The sequence below is a fragment of the Mya arenaria genome, chromosome 14 (assembly GCF_026914265.1).
Source record: "Mya arenaria isolate MELC-2E11 chromosome 14, ASM2691426v1".
NCBI lineage: Eukaryota > Metazoa > Mollusca > Bivalvia > Myida > Myidae > Mya > Mya arenaria.
The window spans coordinates 22981805-22998685 of NC_069135.1; the positions used below are offsets into that span (position 1 = coordinate 22981805).

Genomic DNA, 16881 nt, shown 5'->3' on the forward strand with positions numbered 1-16881 from the left:
TAATCTTGCGGAACATCATGCATACAGTAATATATTAAATAAAGTTTAAAAGTTTTGTCCTTAGTTAGTCTGAATTGAGTATGATTCTAGTGAAAGTAAAAAATATAATGTCATCGAAACGTGACTGGTTGTTATGTGAAGCTAGCATGAGCACTGCGGCACTCGGTGGCTTTGTCCTCAATAAGGCGGAATCGTGAAGTATGTTTCAAGTAAAAGACAGAAATTTAGTGACCTCACATCTGCTTTACTTTCATCAGGCCTTGTTGCTGTGCGTGGCAACAGGAATACTGTGGCACTAGGTACTTCTGTCCTCACTACAGTAATCTGAATTGCGAAGTTTGTTTCTAGTAAAAGTAAGAAATTTAGTGACCTCACATCTGCTTTACTTTCACTAGGCCTTGTTGCTGTGTATGGCTAGCATGAGCACTATGACACTCGGTAGTTTTGTCCTCAGTACAGTAGGTTTGAATTGTGAAGTTTGTTTCTCTTAAAAGTAAAAAAAATAGTGACCTCACATCTGCTTTACTTTCACGAGGCCTTGTTGCTGTGTGTGGCTAGCATGAGTACTGTGGCACTAAGCAGTTTTGCCCACAGTACAGTTGTGAAGTTTGTTGTTAGTAAACTAGAAATGTGTCCATAGGACACGGATGCCCCCACTTCGATTTTTTGTCACAGAAAATAAGCCATAATGATTATTCAGGATAATCTGCACATATAGGATAAGTTGAGTTGAGTTGGGTTTTACGGCATCGCAAGACTGTATAGGTTATATGGCGCCATTCAGGCAGGAAAAAACTTGTTGGATCCACATTGGACACATACTTTTCAAGAATTAGATTGGAAACATATATTTTTGAAGTATTTTTGGCAAAAAAGGGCCGTAACTCCTAAATGACTAAAGCGATTTCCATGACTATCGAACTTGATCAAGATATTATGGTCACAAACATGTGTTTAAAGTTTGGTGAGGATTGGACAAACAGTTTTCAAGAATTAGATTGGAAACATTTATTTTCGAAGAATTTTTGGCAAAAAATGGCCGTAACTCCTAAATGACTAAAGCGATTTCCATGACTATCGAACTTGATCAAGATATTATGGTCACAAACATGTGTTTAAAGTTTGGTGAGGATTGGACAAACGGTTTTCAAGAATTAGATCGGAAACAATCTTCGGGACGTACGTACGTACAGACAGACAGACAGACGTACGTACGGACAAGGGCAACCCTATATGCCGCCACTTTGTGGGGGCATAATAAAAGACAATTAGTGACCTCACTCCTGTTCTACACACCGTGCCTTGTTGTTGTGTGAGGCTAGCATAAGTACTGCTGCACTCACAAATTTTGTACTTGGTTAGTAAAAATTGTGAAGTGTTTATCTTGTAAAGTGTCTTCGCAGGTCATTACAGACCTTTTTTTACATCGGCTGATTTTGTTATTTTCAATAGATGAGCACAGCTAGGGTCGGTCAAGCCTAGGAGCAGTTTCATAAGAATCTCGGCTTGAATGACCCTAGCCATTTCGCTGGAATAATTAACATTTCTCAGAGAATAAAGTAAAACAAAAGGTTTTTACAAAACATTTCATTGTCTCACTGCTTTATGACCTTTACCGAATGTAACTAGAACTGTAAGCCATAGGCTAACGAATACCCCCCACCCCTCCATGTCTAGGTTGTTTGCCCTGGAGTTAGGCCGGACAAAGCTAATTTTGCCTACAAGGGGAGATAACTCCAGTCAGGGTCATGTGACCTGTACCAAATTCACAGAGGCGAAAGTTTACAACATGGCCATTAATTTCTGAAAGTTTGATAAAGATTTGTTGAATAATAACAAAGATGAATCCCGGACAGGGCTTATTTTGCCTACTTTAACACATCAAGGGGAGATAACTCCAGTCAGGGTCATGTGACCTGTACCAAATTCACAGAGGCGAAAGTTTACAACATGGCCATTAATTTCTGAAAGTTTGATTAAGATTTGTTGAATAATAACAAAGATGAATCCCGGACAGGGCTTATTTTGCCTACTTTAACACATCAAGGGGAGATAACTCTGGTCAGGGTCATGTGACCTGTACCAATTTCACAGAGGCGCAAGTTTACATCATGGCCATTAATATCTGAAAGTTTGAAAAAGATTTGTTCAATAACGACAAAGATGAATCCCGGACAAAAAAAAACGGACGGACAGACGGACAGACAGACAGACGGACAACCCGATTCCAGTATACCCCCCCCCCAAAAAAAACTTTGTTTTGGGGGGTATAAAAACTTTGTTTTGGGGGGTATAATCATCCGGTACGGTTTCGGGTAGTTGTTACTGAAACACGGAAGGTGTCATTATTGGTAAAACTAGTTTCACTATTATTGCACCGATAGTTCCATTTTTATTTCTTTAAAACATTTAATGTTTAAATGTTTGCCTACCAGGTATACGGCGGCCATTTTTATTTTCGTGAAAATGACGTCAGTGTGCACGTTCTCGTCTTCGTCACTTTCAGTGAGTGAAGTATTGGGAAGGGCTAGTGCTGTACTATTTCAAGATACTAACGAATCTGCATACGACGATACAACTGAAGTTTTTGCTACATCTACAAAAATCGAATCTGATAGTTCATTCAAAATGGCGGAAGGCGGCAGTGAGCCGACTAACAAGGACCTACTGGACTGTATGAAGAAAATGGGTGAGAAGCTTTGTGTAATGGAAAAGAAACTCAATTCAATCGAGGCCCTCGAGCGCAAGGTAACAGACTTTGAGAAAGATTTACGTAAATTGTGGATTGCTCTAGAGGACCGTGTTAAACGTACCGACGATCGGGTTAATAAACTTGAGGACAAGGTGGAATCGGCGGATGTTGATGCAAGTGTGATGGCTGAGAGGGTGACTATGCTAGAAAGACAGCGGGAGGAGCTACGGGATGACATAGCGTACCTCAAATCTCAGTCAATGAGGAACAATTTAGTTTTCACTAACATCCCTGAAGACAACGCGACTGGAAGCGAACCTGCCGATGTCACCGAAGCAAAGCTACGGAACCATCTTCATGAGACGCTCAAAATCGCAAAGGAGACGGCCAACGCTATGCGCTTTGAGCGCGTGCATCGTTCCCCGGGGCAACCAGTGGTTGGCAAGATCCGTAATATTGTGGCAAAGTTCACTTTTTTCAAGGACAGAGAGGTCGTGCGACGTCAGTGGAAACACCTGGCAGGAACGGGCTGCCAAATGTTTGAACAATTCCCTCCGGAAGTGCTCGACAAGCGGCGCCGACTCGTCCCGAAGATGAAGGAAGCCCGGAAGGACGGTCACCGCTCGTGGATCGTGTATGACACGTTGTACGTGGACGGGAAGCCAGTGAAGCTGTAGGGACACGAGGAAGGTGAACTTCGAATTTTATCGTGGAACGTTCACGGACTATCCCGACAGAAGAAGGAAAGTTCTGGATTTGTTAATATTTTAGAACAATATGATATTTGTTTTTTATATGAATCTTGGTGTGATTCCGATAGTAAGATCGATTTAAATGGTTTTAAATCACATAATTTCTATCGCAAATTTCAAAATAGATATGCTAAACGTAATAGTGGGGGATTGGTTTTGTATTATAGGGATTATCTAAGTGAAGGAATTGAAATTATTAAGAATCATTATGATACGATTTTATGGCTAAAATTAGATCATGCTTTTTTTAACACCGCTGCAGATATTTATTTATGCGGAGCTTACATTTGGGGAGAAGATTCACCTATATATAATGTAGTCAATGTTGATTTATTTGACATATTAGAAAATGATATATCTTTATATGATGATAAGGGCTGTGTTTTTGTTTGTGGTGACCTTAATAGTAGAGTTGGTAACAAAAAGGATTATGTTATACATGATAAGTTTAATTGCTGTATTGACAGCCAAGATGACAATTTTGATTGTACTCCAGATAGGGCCTCCATCGACAGGTCAAGTAATAGTCACGGAACAAAGTTGTTAGATATTTGTAAGGGGTCAAGCCTTCGCATTGCTAACGGTCGTTTAGGTAATACAGATCAGTACACTTTTTTGTCTCATAACGGCTGTTCTGTGATTGACTATTTATTAACAAGTAAGCGTAATTTTACTAAGATAAATCAGTTTACTATCGAATCATTTAATGAATGGAGTGATCATGCCCCTTTAAATATTTCATTTTTATGCAACAATAAGATACCTGACGCCGAATTTCATTCAGAGATTAAATATAAATGGAATGTATCATTTCGGGAACAATTTCGTTCAGGGATTATAGCAAAATTGTCAGTGTTTAATAATATTGTTAATAATGAAGATTGCTCGCACAGGGATTCGGTGAATACTATGTTAACTATGTTTACAAACACAATACGAGATGTAGCCGACCCATTGTTTGCTAAAGACTGTTGTTATAAGGATAATGTATTTTTTGACAATGGTACAGTTAATGATAAAAATTGGTTTGATCAAGAATGTTCAAATGCCCAAAGCTTGTATTTAGAGGCACTTCGAACTTTTAATAATTGCAAATCTGATGAAAACCGACTGATACTTTGTGACCTTAAATCGATTTACAAAGCAATTATAAAAAGAAAAAAAATGTTGATTATAGAAAAAGAATGAACGACATCGAAAATCTGAGAAAATGTAAACCTAGAGATTTTTGGAAGCATTTTAAAACAAAAAGTTCCAACAAATCCAATAAAATTCCTCTTGACGAATTCCATAAATACTTTGAAAATATAAGTAACAATGATTTTGGTAATCATAACTTAGAAGCGGAGGATTTTAATGGACAATTTGATTTTAATCAACCAAATACAGTTTTCCCAGAACTTGATGAAACTATTTCTGTTGAAGAAATTAAAGTTGCTGTTAAATCATTGAAAAGATGTAAAGCATTTGGGAATGACTTTTTACTAAATGAATACTTTATTGAAACCGTAGACATTTTATCATCGCATATTTGTGACCTGTTTAACAATATATTAGATTCGGGGTTTTTCCCAGAGCAATGGACGGAAGGTATTATTATCCCCCTGCACAAAAAAGGTTCTGAATCAGATGTTAATAACTATAGGGGAATAACATAAGTTAGTTGTTTATCAAAAATATTTACTTCTGTCATTAATAAACGTATAGATAAATTATGTGACGATCATAACATTATTTCGGATGCTCAATTCGGATTTCGAAAAGGGCGATCTACAACGGATGTGTCGCAGGGTCATTTGTTTATGTGTTTGTCATTGTTTGTTTGTCTATATGTGTCTAATATTATTCATCATAGTAATAGTAGAACTTAACCCCTGTCACTCACTTTCACTTTCAGTCTGGTCTTCATTATTCGTTCACTTTCAATTTCACTTTATTTTTCTATATCCGTTAACCTTAACCTTTCACTCGTGCACGAGGAATCCGCGCACTCGTATATTAGATTTTGGACATCACAGACGTGTTTTGTTTATGTCTTATAATTATACTTTGCGTGGCTATTTCTTCAGGTAAATTCCATTTATATTTCATTCTGTATTCATTTTATGTCTTACATGCTGTATTTGTATTTAAGCACTCGTATATTAGATTTTGGACATCACAGACGTGTTTTGTTTATGTCTTATAATTATACTTTGCGTGGCTATTTCTTCAGCACGCCTGGGTTTTGAACCCTCGTACTCCGAGTATCGCGACATTTGGTGGCCAGTGTGGTCTCGGGCTTGTTTTGCTGTTGGGCTTCGCAACGTATATATCTGCAGTTTTGGGCTTGGCGGTCTGTGTCGAACGTCGTGAGGGCGAATCTTCACCAGCCAATCGCTGTGGCGGGATCCATCATCACGTGATCTGCCATGTGACACCGCTCTGTAAAGCATTCTACCGGAAGTGGTATTTGTAAACATTCAAAGCCGACATGGCTTTAATATTTTTACAGTTACAAGTGAATTAAAACATTGTCATGGACTACCATTGCTGATATTGTGATCTATTTATCGTGAGTGATTGATTTAACTCGCATTTACATATTTGCATTGGAATTTCGACCATATTTTGACTTCATCTTTCGTCAGCGATAGTGACCTTCACCTTTTGACAGCTCTCTATCTGTCATTTATTATAACAACTTGGACTTCATTTTAATGAAGGAATCTACAGTGATTATTTAACATTTAGTTTCTACATTCATCCAGTGAATCTATAAACATTACATGATACTTTCGTAATTAATTGTGACTCTTTGATAATTTTTAGTGAATATATACTAATATAGTGTTTTGATTTTTCATTCACTGATTTAATGTTACATTGTTATGTGATTTATTTGTGCATTCTTGTTGAATATTTTATTTAAATTTTTGCAGACTGTCGTGCGGTTCCTTGCGTTTCACGATCATGGGTTCACAGTCTTCATAACAGCATCTTAATACTGTAGTAACAGGCTTTTGCAATTAACAAATACTGGTGAGCACTTCATTTTCATTGACTAACATCTGGTATTGGTGATCATTTCTTATTTAACAATATCGATACATTATATTCATATCATATAATCTCATGTCGTGTTTTCTGTAAAAAAAAAAAAAAAAAAAAAAAGCCCTCTGGTCAATATTTATTTAGTTTCTCATTATTAAATTAGTTCTTTCCATGATAGTTTTAGAACTTGATTAGTGATTAGAATTTAATTATTAAAAAGTAGTTTGTGTATTTTACTTTCATATAAAGTGTGACTGGTGACATACTTGTGGTGAATTGCTTCATGTTAATTTAATTCTGGCACTTCAGTTGATATTAGTCTGCAGTTTATTTTTCATTCAATTTATTAAATGAAAAATAGTGAGTCTTATCAATGTAAATGGTCTTCAAATTATTTGATTTGAAGTGCATGACATTGAATTGTTAGTTTCAGCTTTATTCCTGGTGTTCTATCTACATTTTTGCTGTAATGATGCACATGTTAGATGTTGGATAGGTAAGTGTGGTGTATTTAGCATTGCAAAATTTGGGATAAAGTGAAAAACAATTGTTCTTGTATTTGTGTTTCTTTTCTATTGCATTTGTTTTTTCAGGGACCTGTTTGTGTCAGATAATTTTTTATGATCCTTTCCAGTGTTCCTGAATTGTTGTTGTGGTTTTCATTATATTTTGTCCATTTTTTTCATCTTCTAGTTTTTGCTATTGACATTTATTTTTTATTCACAATGGCAAATTACACTGATGAAACACCTGAGCTGTCTGGATTGTAGGAGATAGAGTTAGCATACTATGCAGAGCAACTTAGGAAATCAGGCAAATACACTGTTTTGGCTTCAACTATTACAAGCACGCCAGCTGTATCAAAGGTTGAAAACCTCACATTGTCCACACCGACACCCGTTAGGGAATACAGGATTTTGCATGACAAACCTAAACCTGTTCCCCGAGCACGTTCTTTCACATCACAGTTTGGTAGTCCCATTCATGGTGGTTCCCCAGTTCATTTGAAGTCTCCTGGTGATGATATTAAACAGTTAAGTGGTGCTACTGGATTTTCTGCATTTAGAGGTGCTTCTACTGGCGCTGTTGGTTTCAAACCTGAGGTTGTTAGAGTGAAACCACCTGTTACATCGAGATATTCAGTCTTGCCACATGCTTCTCTTTCAGGAATGAACAGTTCAGCTGCTACTTCTGTCCCAGTTTCTTCAGTTAAGGTGCCTAAACTTCCAGAGTTTGCAGGTGAGGCAGTTGTTGGTGGTGTTGAGTTTGATGTGTGGAAGTATGACCTTAAGTGTCTACTTAGAAGTCAGGTTTACCCTGCCCACACTATACTTGAGGCAATTAGACGGAGTTTGAAGGGCAAGGCTAGATTGGTGCTGTTGCATTTGGGTGAGTTAGCTACAGTTGGTGATATTTTGAGTGAGTTGGAAGGCATTTATGGTAATGTGCACTCTACGGAGAAGTTGAAGGAGCAGTTTTACAGTGCCAAGCAGGAGGTAAATGAGAGTGTTGCTGATTATAGTCTTCGTTTGGAGCAGCTCCTCAGTACTTCCAATTTACAGCTTGATCCTCATAGCAAGAATGACATGCTTCGTAATCGTCTGTGGTCTGGTCTTCGTAGTCCAGAATTACGTAATGTGTCACGTTACAAATTTGAAAGTGTTTCTGATTTCAATACTCTACGGAAAGAGTTGCGGGTCATTGAACAGGAATTGGGTTCAGTTGTTTCTGTTAAGCCGGTTGGGAACAAGCAGCCTACTGAGACTGTAGGTCAACATATGAGTGTTGTTGAACATAAGATGCTTCAGCAGTTACAGGAGCTGAGCACGCAGATGAAGCAGCTTAGTACCAGGATGGGGAAGCTGGAGGAGATGTCTAGTAAGCCAGGACAAGGTAGAGGTGGTCCTAAGTCAGGTTCATACTCTGGTAACTCTAGTAATAGTAAACCGGGTGATTTAAACAAGAAGGGGCCCCAATCAAACGGGAGCCAGTAGGTGGCCCTTCTTGTCGTGTGACGGCTCCCCTTGTAGGTCAATCTAGTGAAACAAAGATTCTGGTAAATGGTGTCTCTTGTAATGCTTTGTTGGATACTGGTTCCATGGTAACCACTATAGGTGAGAAGTTGTTTAACTCATTTGAACCTCATCCAGCGTTGCAGAGTTTGTCCGATTTCACACTCAACATTACAGGTGCTGCTGGTGCGAAGGTGCCATTTTTATACTCTAGTCATTAATTCAGAATTATTTGTTTGAGAAAAAAAGATTATACGTTATTTTTGTCGGTATGATGAAGTGTTTTGATACTATTTATAGAAATGCACTATGGTTAAAGATGTACAAATGTGGAATACAAGGGAAAATACTTAGAATTGTTCGCGACATGTACAAAAAAGTCAAATCTTGTGTAAAATCAATGTCTTCATATTCTGATTTCTTTTCTTACGCTGTTGGCTTACGCCAAGGAGAAGTTATGTCTCCTTTATTATTTTCTTTATTTGTAGATGATCTAGAGTTGTATTTACAGAATGATGTTAACTCTGGTCTTCACTTAGATGATATTATTTTAATATTGTTATTATTTGCTGATGACATGGCCATTGTAGGCAAATCTCCTGAAGATATTCAAATTCAATTAAACAATTTATCAAGTTATTGTAATGCATGGGGATTAAAGGTAAATACTGATAAAACAAAAATTATGGTTTTTCGAAAAAGAGGCGGGCTTTTGCCTAACGAACGATGGACTTATAATGGTCAGGATATACAAGTGGTTAACGATATTTAATTATTTAGGTGTTGTATTTAATTATACTGGTAATTTTAGTTTGAACCAAGAACATTTGATTGGAAAAGCCCTTAAGGCAATGAATGTTTTATTTCATAAGTGTAATGATTTTGATTTTAAACCCAAGATTATGTGTCAACTTTTTGACGCCTTTGTTGGTTCCATATTAAATTACTCAGCAGAGGTCTGGGGATTTACTAAATCTAAAGAAATAGAGAGAATTCACTTAAAATTTTGTAAAAGACTATTGAGAGTTAGAACTAATACTTGCAATGCGTGTGTTTATGGCGAATTAGGCAGATACCCTTTGTATTTGCATAGATACATTCATATATTAAAATATTGGTTCAAGATTGTTACCACTGACAATATTATTATCAAAACAGTATATAACCGAGCTGTGTACTATTGCACTAAAGGTTGTCGCAATTGGGTTTATAATGTTAAAAAAACGTTAAATGATTTTGGCTTTAGCCACGTCTTTGATAATGTTCTAAATATTGATGTAGCTGTGTTTATTGAATCTTTCAAGTGTAGATTATACGATACTTTCAAACAAGATTGGTTCAGAACAGTTGAAAATAGTAGCGTATTGGATATATATAGAACAGTTAAATCATGTTTTGCATATGAAACTTACTTAGATATTTTACCAGGAAATTTAAGATTTTACTTTAGTCGATTACGTCTATCTGTTCATCCGCTTCGTATTCAAACTGGTAGATATGCCAGAAATAACATACCTAGAGCTGAAAGATATTGTCAATGCTGTAATTCTTTGGATATCGAAGATGAATTTCACTTTATATGCATCTGTTCTCATTTTGATGCTCTTAGAAGAAAATATTTAAAGAAATACTATTTTGTAAAGCCGTCAGTATTTAAATATATCCAGTTAATAAATTCAACTAACAGAACGGAACTTATAAAACTTTGTATCTTTGTTAAAGAATCTCTTAAAATAAGATCAAACTTACTAAATGTCAATACTTAATTTCATTTATAAACCATGTTCACCTTCTCATTTATTATTTATTGTCTTTTTTCTTTTTTCTTTTTTTCTACATATTTGTTTGTTATAATGTGTATTAATTATTGTTTATTATCATTGCCAATACACGTTGACAAATTGTATTATAATATGTATGTGTTGTGACGATGTACTATGTGCAAGTCAATAAACTGTCTGTCTGTTTGTCTGTCTGTCTTCGTCAGGCAATTATGCCATAATCGCCTTGACGTGCCGCGATAATATCACGGGCGGAGACGATAATCATTATTGCGGGAACGAATTTCTATAGTAAAATGTTACTATTTATAGTAACATGTGTACTATTCATTAGTTATTCACAGTCATGTGCGAATTGCTTTATTATTGTAAGGATCACAAGATGAGCGTCCACACAAATAAGTTAAATTATATTGCATGTCTGGATGTCTCGAATAAGTGACATACTAAGTGTTACATTGAAATATCGCGCGCAACAATTGTCCTTGAGATGAAATATTCTCTGCCATTACAAAAACTGAAGCGCCGACCGGAAATGACCTATCATCATAACACGTTATTTGTCAATAATATGATTAATTTTAGATTTCGAATTAATCGATTGCACTAATGTATTAATACTGAGCTAGTTAAATGGTGTCTTCAGCACCACTATTGAGGGTGAATTTTAATTTGTCGACTGTAAATGTACCAAATAGTTCAAATGTGTTCTCGATAGCTTTACACCGAAATCCCCTTAACACAAACAATTTGCTATAATCGTTATCTTTCAAAACTAATTGTGCCAATATTATTTTGATGATAATATTAGAATACAACCAACATGTTCAGCCAATATTGTTGTAGATAGGCAATCATTACGTGCCAAGCTTAATCGTTCAGAATTTCAACGTTCGCCGCTGTTGTTAAAGATCCGCCTACTGCCATACATCCGATACATACACCGCTACATTCAGTCCGCCCATTAAAATGTTACTACAAATTCAATGAAACTTTACAGGAAGCTTCCATGGGTGTCCTTCTACAAAAATACAACAATGGGTCACGATTGATCAACAGCAACAATAACAACAACAAAATGGCTAACTTCCTGTTTTACTTTAAAAAAATGTCTCTTCTAAAACTACGATTCCAAATTCAATGAAACTTTTTTGGAAGCTTCCTTGGGTGATCCTCTACAAAAATACAACAAGGGGTCACGATTGATTAACAGCAACAGCAACAAAATGTCCGACTTTCTGTTTTGCTTTAAAAAAAACATCTCTGAAACTACTAGTCCAAATTCAATGAAACTTCATTGGGTAACCCTCTATAAAAATACAACAAGGGGTAACAATTTATCATCAACAACAACAACAACAACAACAACCAAATGGCTGACTTCCTGTTTTGCTTTTAAAAAACATCTCCTCTGAAACTACCAGTCTAAATTCAATGAAACTTTACAGGAAGGTTCGGTGGGTGACCCTCTATAAAAATTCAACAAGGGGTAACGATTGATCCACAACAACAACAATCTGGCCACCTTCCTGTTTTGCTTTAAAAAAAACATCTCCTCTGAAACTACCAGGCCAAATACACTGAAACTTTACAAGAATCTTCATTGCATGACCCTCTACAAAAATACAAGGCATTGCGATTGATCAACAACAACAACAACAACAACAACAAAATGGCGGACTTACTGTTTTTCTTTAAAAAAACTCTCTGAAACTACCAGGCCAAATTCAATAAAACTTTACAGGTAGCTTCATTGCATGACCTTTACACATATAAAACAAGGCATCGTCATCAGTAAAGATATGTTTAAATTGCAACATTTTTATTAATGCTTTATCACAGAGTTGTGGCCCTTTGCTAAGGTGAGCTTTTTAGGGCCATCAAGGCCCTCTTGTTATGTAGACCACTTCTGCATAATTATTTGATAAAAAAATGTCTTACTTAAAAAGTTGAAAATTTACCGTTTCTGTTATTTATTCGAGTTAGAATAAGGAATAGGGAACTAGTTCAATATTCATATAAGATCAATGTTGAATTGACGTTTCGTCAAAAAATGAACAAATTAAGCACTTTGAAATTGTGTATTTTTTCGTAAATTATGTTCTTTATTCGGATTTTGAAGCGTTTTTAAAGCACTTTAAGCACTAAAACTCTCTTGAATAGACAATGGATTTCTTTAACCTTTTTTATAGACCACTTCTGCATAGTATTTTTGTCGAAAAGTTATCAATCGATTAAGTTAAATTTTTGACGTTTTCTAGATTTTTGTTCCTTATTCGAAGTATGGTACGCCTTTAAAGCACTTTAAGTACTAAAACTCTCTTCAATAGACAATGCATTTCTGAAAACTTTCTATGTAGACCACTTCTGCATAGGTATTGGAAAAAAATGTATTACTTAAAAAGTTTCTATTCATTCGAGTTTGAATAAGGAAAAGGGAACTAGTTCCTTATTCGATTTTTTTTCTATTTTCGTGCATTATTTTATTCACAAGTTGTTTAATTGTTATGAAAATACGAAACACATTACAAAAAGTGATTTTATGCATATCTACAATAACTCATTTTGAATAAGGAACAAGGAACTAGTTCCCTAATCCTACACAAGCAAACACAGTGACCAATAAACACAGTGAGACGCTCATGAATAATGTGCCACAGGGAGACGCATATGAATATCGTGCCACAACGATGCGCTCATGAATGTCGTGCCACAGCGAGGCGCTCATAAATATTGTGCCACAACGATGCGCTCATGAATGTCTTGCCACAGCGAGGCACTCATAAATATCGTGCCGCAGTGAGGCGCTCATGAATATCGTCCCACAGAGAGGCGCTCATGAATGTCGTGCCACACCGAGATGCTCATGAATATCGTGCCACAACGATGCGCTCATGAATGTCATGCAACAGTGAGGCACTAATAAAAATCATGCCACAGCCAGACACTCAAGAGTACAGTGCCGCAGTGAGGCACTCATGAATATCGTGCCACAGCGAGACGCTCATGAATATCGTGCCACAGCGAGACGCTCATGGGTACAGTGCCGCAGTGAGGCGCTCATGAATATCGTGTCACAGCGAGGAGCTCATGAATATAGTGCCACAACGATGCACTCATGAATGTTGTGCCACAGCGAGGCGCTCATAAATATTGTGCCACAGCTAGGCGCTCATGAATATAGTGCCACAACGATGCACTACATTCAGACCACTCTACCGACTGAGTTAAGTAGTCAAATTATATTATATATAATATTGAACCTTTCGGCGACATATACAGTACAACATTTGGGGTACTTCTCCGAAAGGTTGTACTTTTTCATGAACATCCGGCGCTTTACCTTTAGGCGACAGTCAAAAATTGTATATTCTCGATGGCTAGTATTTTGGGAAAAAAACATCATTAATTATGCTTTACTACATTTATTTATGCATATTTTATGAAGGAATATGCAAAGGATATATTATTATAGGATATATAGCATGTAATGATAATGTCTTCCAAAGGTTGTTCAAATAGGCAAAATGTCCCAAAGGTTGAATTTGTATATATATATATATATATATATATATATATATATATATATATATATATATAACGTAATATACGGTCACCATGCATCTAAAATTAATAAAATTGTAATTCAAAGCTTATTGTAAATTAATGCGATAGGACGCGTTTTTGACAAGTTGGTTAACAAGAGTGAGTTTGAAAGTCAACTGAGAAAATAAAGTCATCACAACTACCTTAATGCATTTCTTTTTGTATATATGCACGAGCATGGTGATCTCGAGGTAATCTTAGACACCATATCATCTTAAAATATATGAATTAAAGTTCTGTTAAATCTTTACATAATAAACTAAAAAAAAACGGTATCGAGCAATATTATTTTAAGTTTGTTCATATGCAAACTGTTAAAACATAAAACATACAATTTAACGTTGGTATGAAATGAAAGGGTGTTATGAGTGGAATATATATATATATATATATATATATATATATATATATATATATATATATATATATATATATATATATATATATATATATATATATATATATATATATATAACGTAATATACGGTCACCATGCATCTAAAATTAATAAAATTGTAATTCAAAGCTTATTGTAAATTAATGCGATAGGACGCGTTTTTGACAAGTTGGTTAACAAGAGTGAGTTTGAAAGTCAACTGAGAAAATAAAGTCATCACAACTACCTTAATGCATTTCTTTTTGTATATATGCACGAGCATGGTGATCTCGAGGTAATCTTAGACACCATATCATCTTAAAATATATGAATTAAAGTTCTGTTAAATCTTTACATAATAAACTAAAAAAAAAACGGTATCGAGCAATATTAAGTTTGTTCATATGCAAACTGTTAAAACATAAAACATACAATTTAACACCTACCGGTATGTCCAACAAAATTTATGTTGATGTGTGCCTGCCAGGTTACGACAAAATGGAATGCAGCAAAATGATTTTGTGCAAATTCAGTGTAAACAGCGTTGCACGTCCGAGTGGTTACTTCCTTGTCTCTAGCCCATTTCGGCGAAAATAGTGCAGTTTTTTAACCTGAACGATGGGATAATAGTACAGTTTACTTAAGGTACCCTATACACTTAAAGATGCACTCTTATTCCCAAATAAGATTACCAAAATTAATAAAGTTGTTTTAATTTATCAAAAAGGATGAATAAATGTCTAAAACAATGGTTTTTATGAAGGATACCGAGTTTAATTTGAAAGAAATGAGCATAAAACACGGTATTTCTACCTTATGAGACTATAGTAGACCGCAGTAAATCTTTTAGCATTCACCAATCATTTAATATGATTGCACTTTCTGCTATTAAAAACAAGGCTACAATCGTGTTATCAGTAATTAATATTTTCCATAAATGCATTATTTAGTAAGTAGTTAAAGGTATATAAGTCAAAATTGATATTTGTTTTACATATGTTTGCATTGATTTTGAATAAGAGTGTCACTTTAAGCTTGTGATTACATTGAGCGACTGTAAATAATAGTAAATTTTGATACCTGAGCACCCGATATAATTTTGGTATCATTTGGAAGGAAAGTGCATATTATTACTAACAGCATATACATATAGAAATTAAATGTCTTTTTCTTTTCTGATATAGTCATTGCAGTTTGTATTTTGCTCTTTATTCAGATTGTATTAGAGATATAGTTTGTTTAAGATCTCGGCTTAAATACATTTCTATCACAGGCTGATTCAACAGTCTACTGAGAACAAAAGCACTGCCGCCAAAAACATTATGAACATTATTTTGGTTGGCCGAATTACAGTAAATGGCAGTACAAGCTAGTGTTATTGAGACAAGGAGGTGGAAGAAGTGTGCCAAGTTATCCCATTGATGTAAACCAAACCTTTCTGTATTTAATTGAGTAAGGCAGAACGTTTTACCATCAGGAAGCAGGCAATAAGAACAGTTAGATGAAACAGAAGTTCGATGGAAATGTCAATCTTCAAATAATAGAAATTATCTACAATTTATCTTGCTGTACTAAAGTTGTTATTGAAAAAATCATACAAAACGCATAATCGGAGCCCCCCCCCCCTCCCAACCCCGTGATTTGGATTTTAACTATAACCGTTAGATTAGTTAAAATATCGTTTTATAGCGCTTTTCGACAATATAGTGCATATTTTATATAATATATTATTCAGGTTTTAGGCCAATGAGACGTATTGTGAAACAATGTTTCATTTTTAAAACATGCCTTTGCTTCAGTTATCACATTGAATAAAGATGCATTCAGGTTACAAATAACCATTGTATTAGCATTTTCTATACCACAATCACGGCTATATATGTTTTGCTATTATCAATTTACATCAATGAATACTAAAATTAGAAGATAAGGTGCAAAGCACATCAGTGTTACTATTGTAATGTGAGCAAAGGCTTTACATAAATACAATACTTAATGGTTACAGCGATACTAACAAACGAGTGGTAACATAATTATATATTCTGTTTTAAATCTTGGTCTATTCTTGCCATTTCACCGTTTAACTCTAAGAATAATCCGAATGCGGCATCAGCAGCTAGTGCAATTCGAAGGTCGGGCTTTAAAAGATGGGCCAACTCATTGAATTCACCAAAGTTTCTCTTTTGAATAGAAGACATGTCCTTGCAACATCTAAAATTAAGCTATTTTTATCGTTTTTAAAATCACAAACCATTCAGCTTCAAAACCTATTGATATGAAAGGTAGTCTGAGGAAGTATGCATGCTTTTATTCACGGTCATGTGTTATTAAAAACGATAACACACGTAACAATGAGTCAGCGGATTTGTGTAATTTGCCTGATTCGCTGAAGCATGGCCGAGGTTTGTCGTAATGCATGCACACCTTGACTGCAATTTTAAATGTATGCACGTGTTTTTATGTGATAAAATACTCTGAAGTTTTAACAATTATTTTAATGACTATACGTAACTTGTTCATGTTCGTTGTTTTGTTGTTGATTCTGTTTTTATGCTTCAAGATGATGCAAATGTGTATCGGAAATTATCATAATATTGCTTCTTTGTGTCCATGTTTCATTGTACCTTGT

At 35.3% G+C, this 16881-nt stretch overlaps 1 protein-coding gene across 1 annotated transcript; it reads left to right on the forward strand.

The window, feature by feature from the left end:
- Positions 1-2628: 2628 nt before the first annotated feature.
- On the forward strand, positions 2629-3564 carry LOC128217946 (uncharacterized). Its single transcript, XM_052925417.1, has one exon. It carries the CDS (start codon positions 2629-2631, stop codon positions 3367-3369), a length of 741 nt encoding a protein of 246 aa, XP_052781377.1. The 3' UTR covers positions 3370-3564.
- Positions 3565-16881: the final 13317 nt, after the last annotated feature.

Bases quoted from the DNA above. Each gene is read 5' to 3' on its own strand.
- LOC128217946 (XM_052925417.1), top strand. From the start codon at position 2,629: ATGGCGGAAGGCGGCAGTGAGCCGACTAACAAGGACCTACTGGACTGT.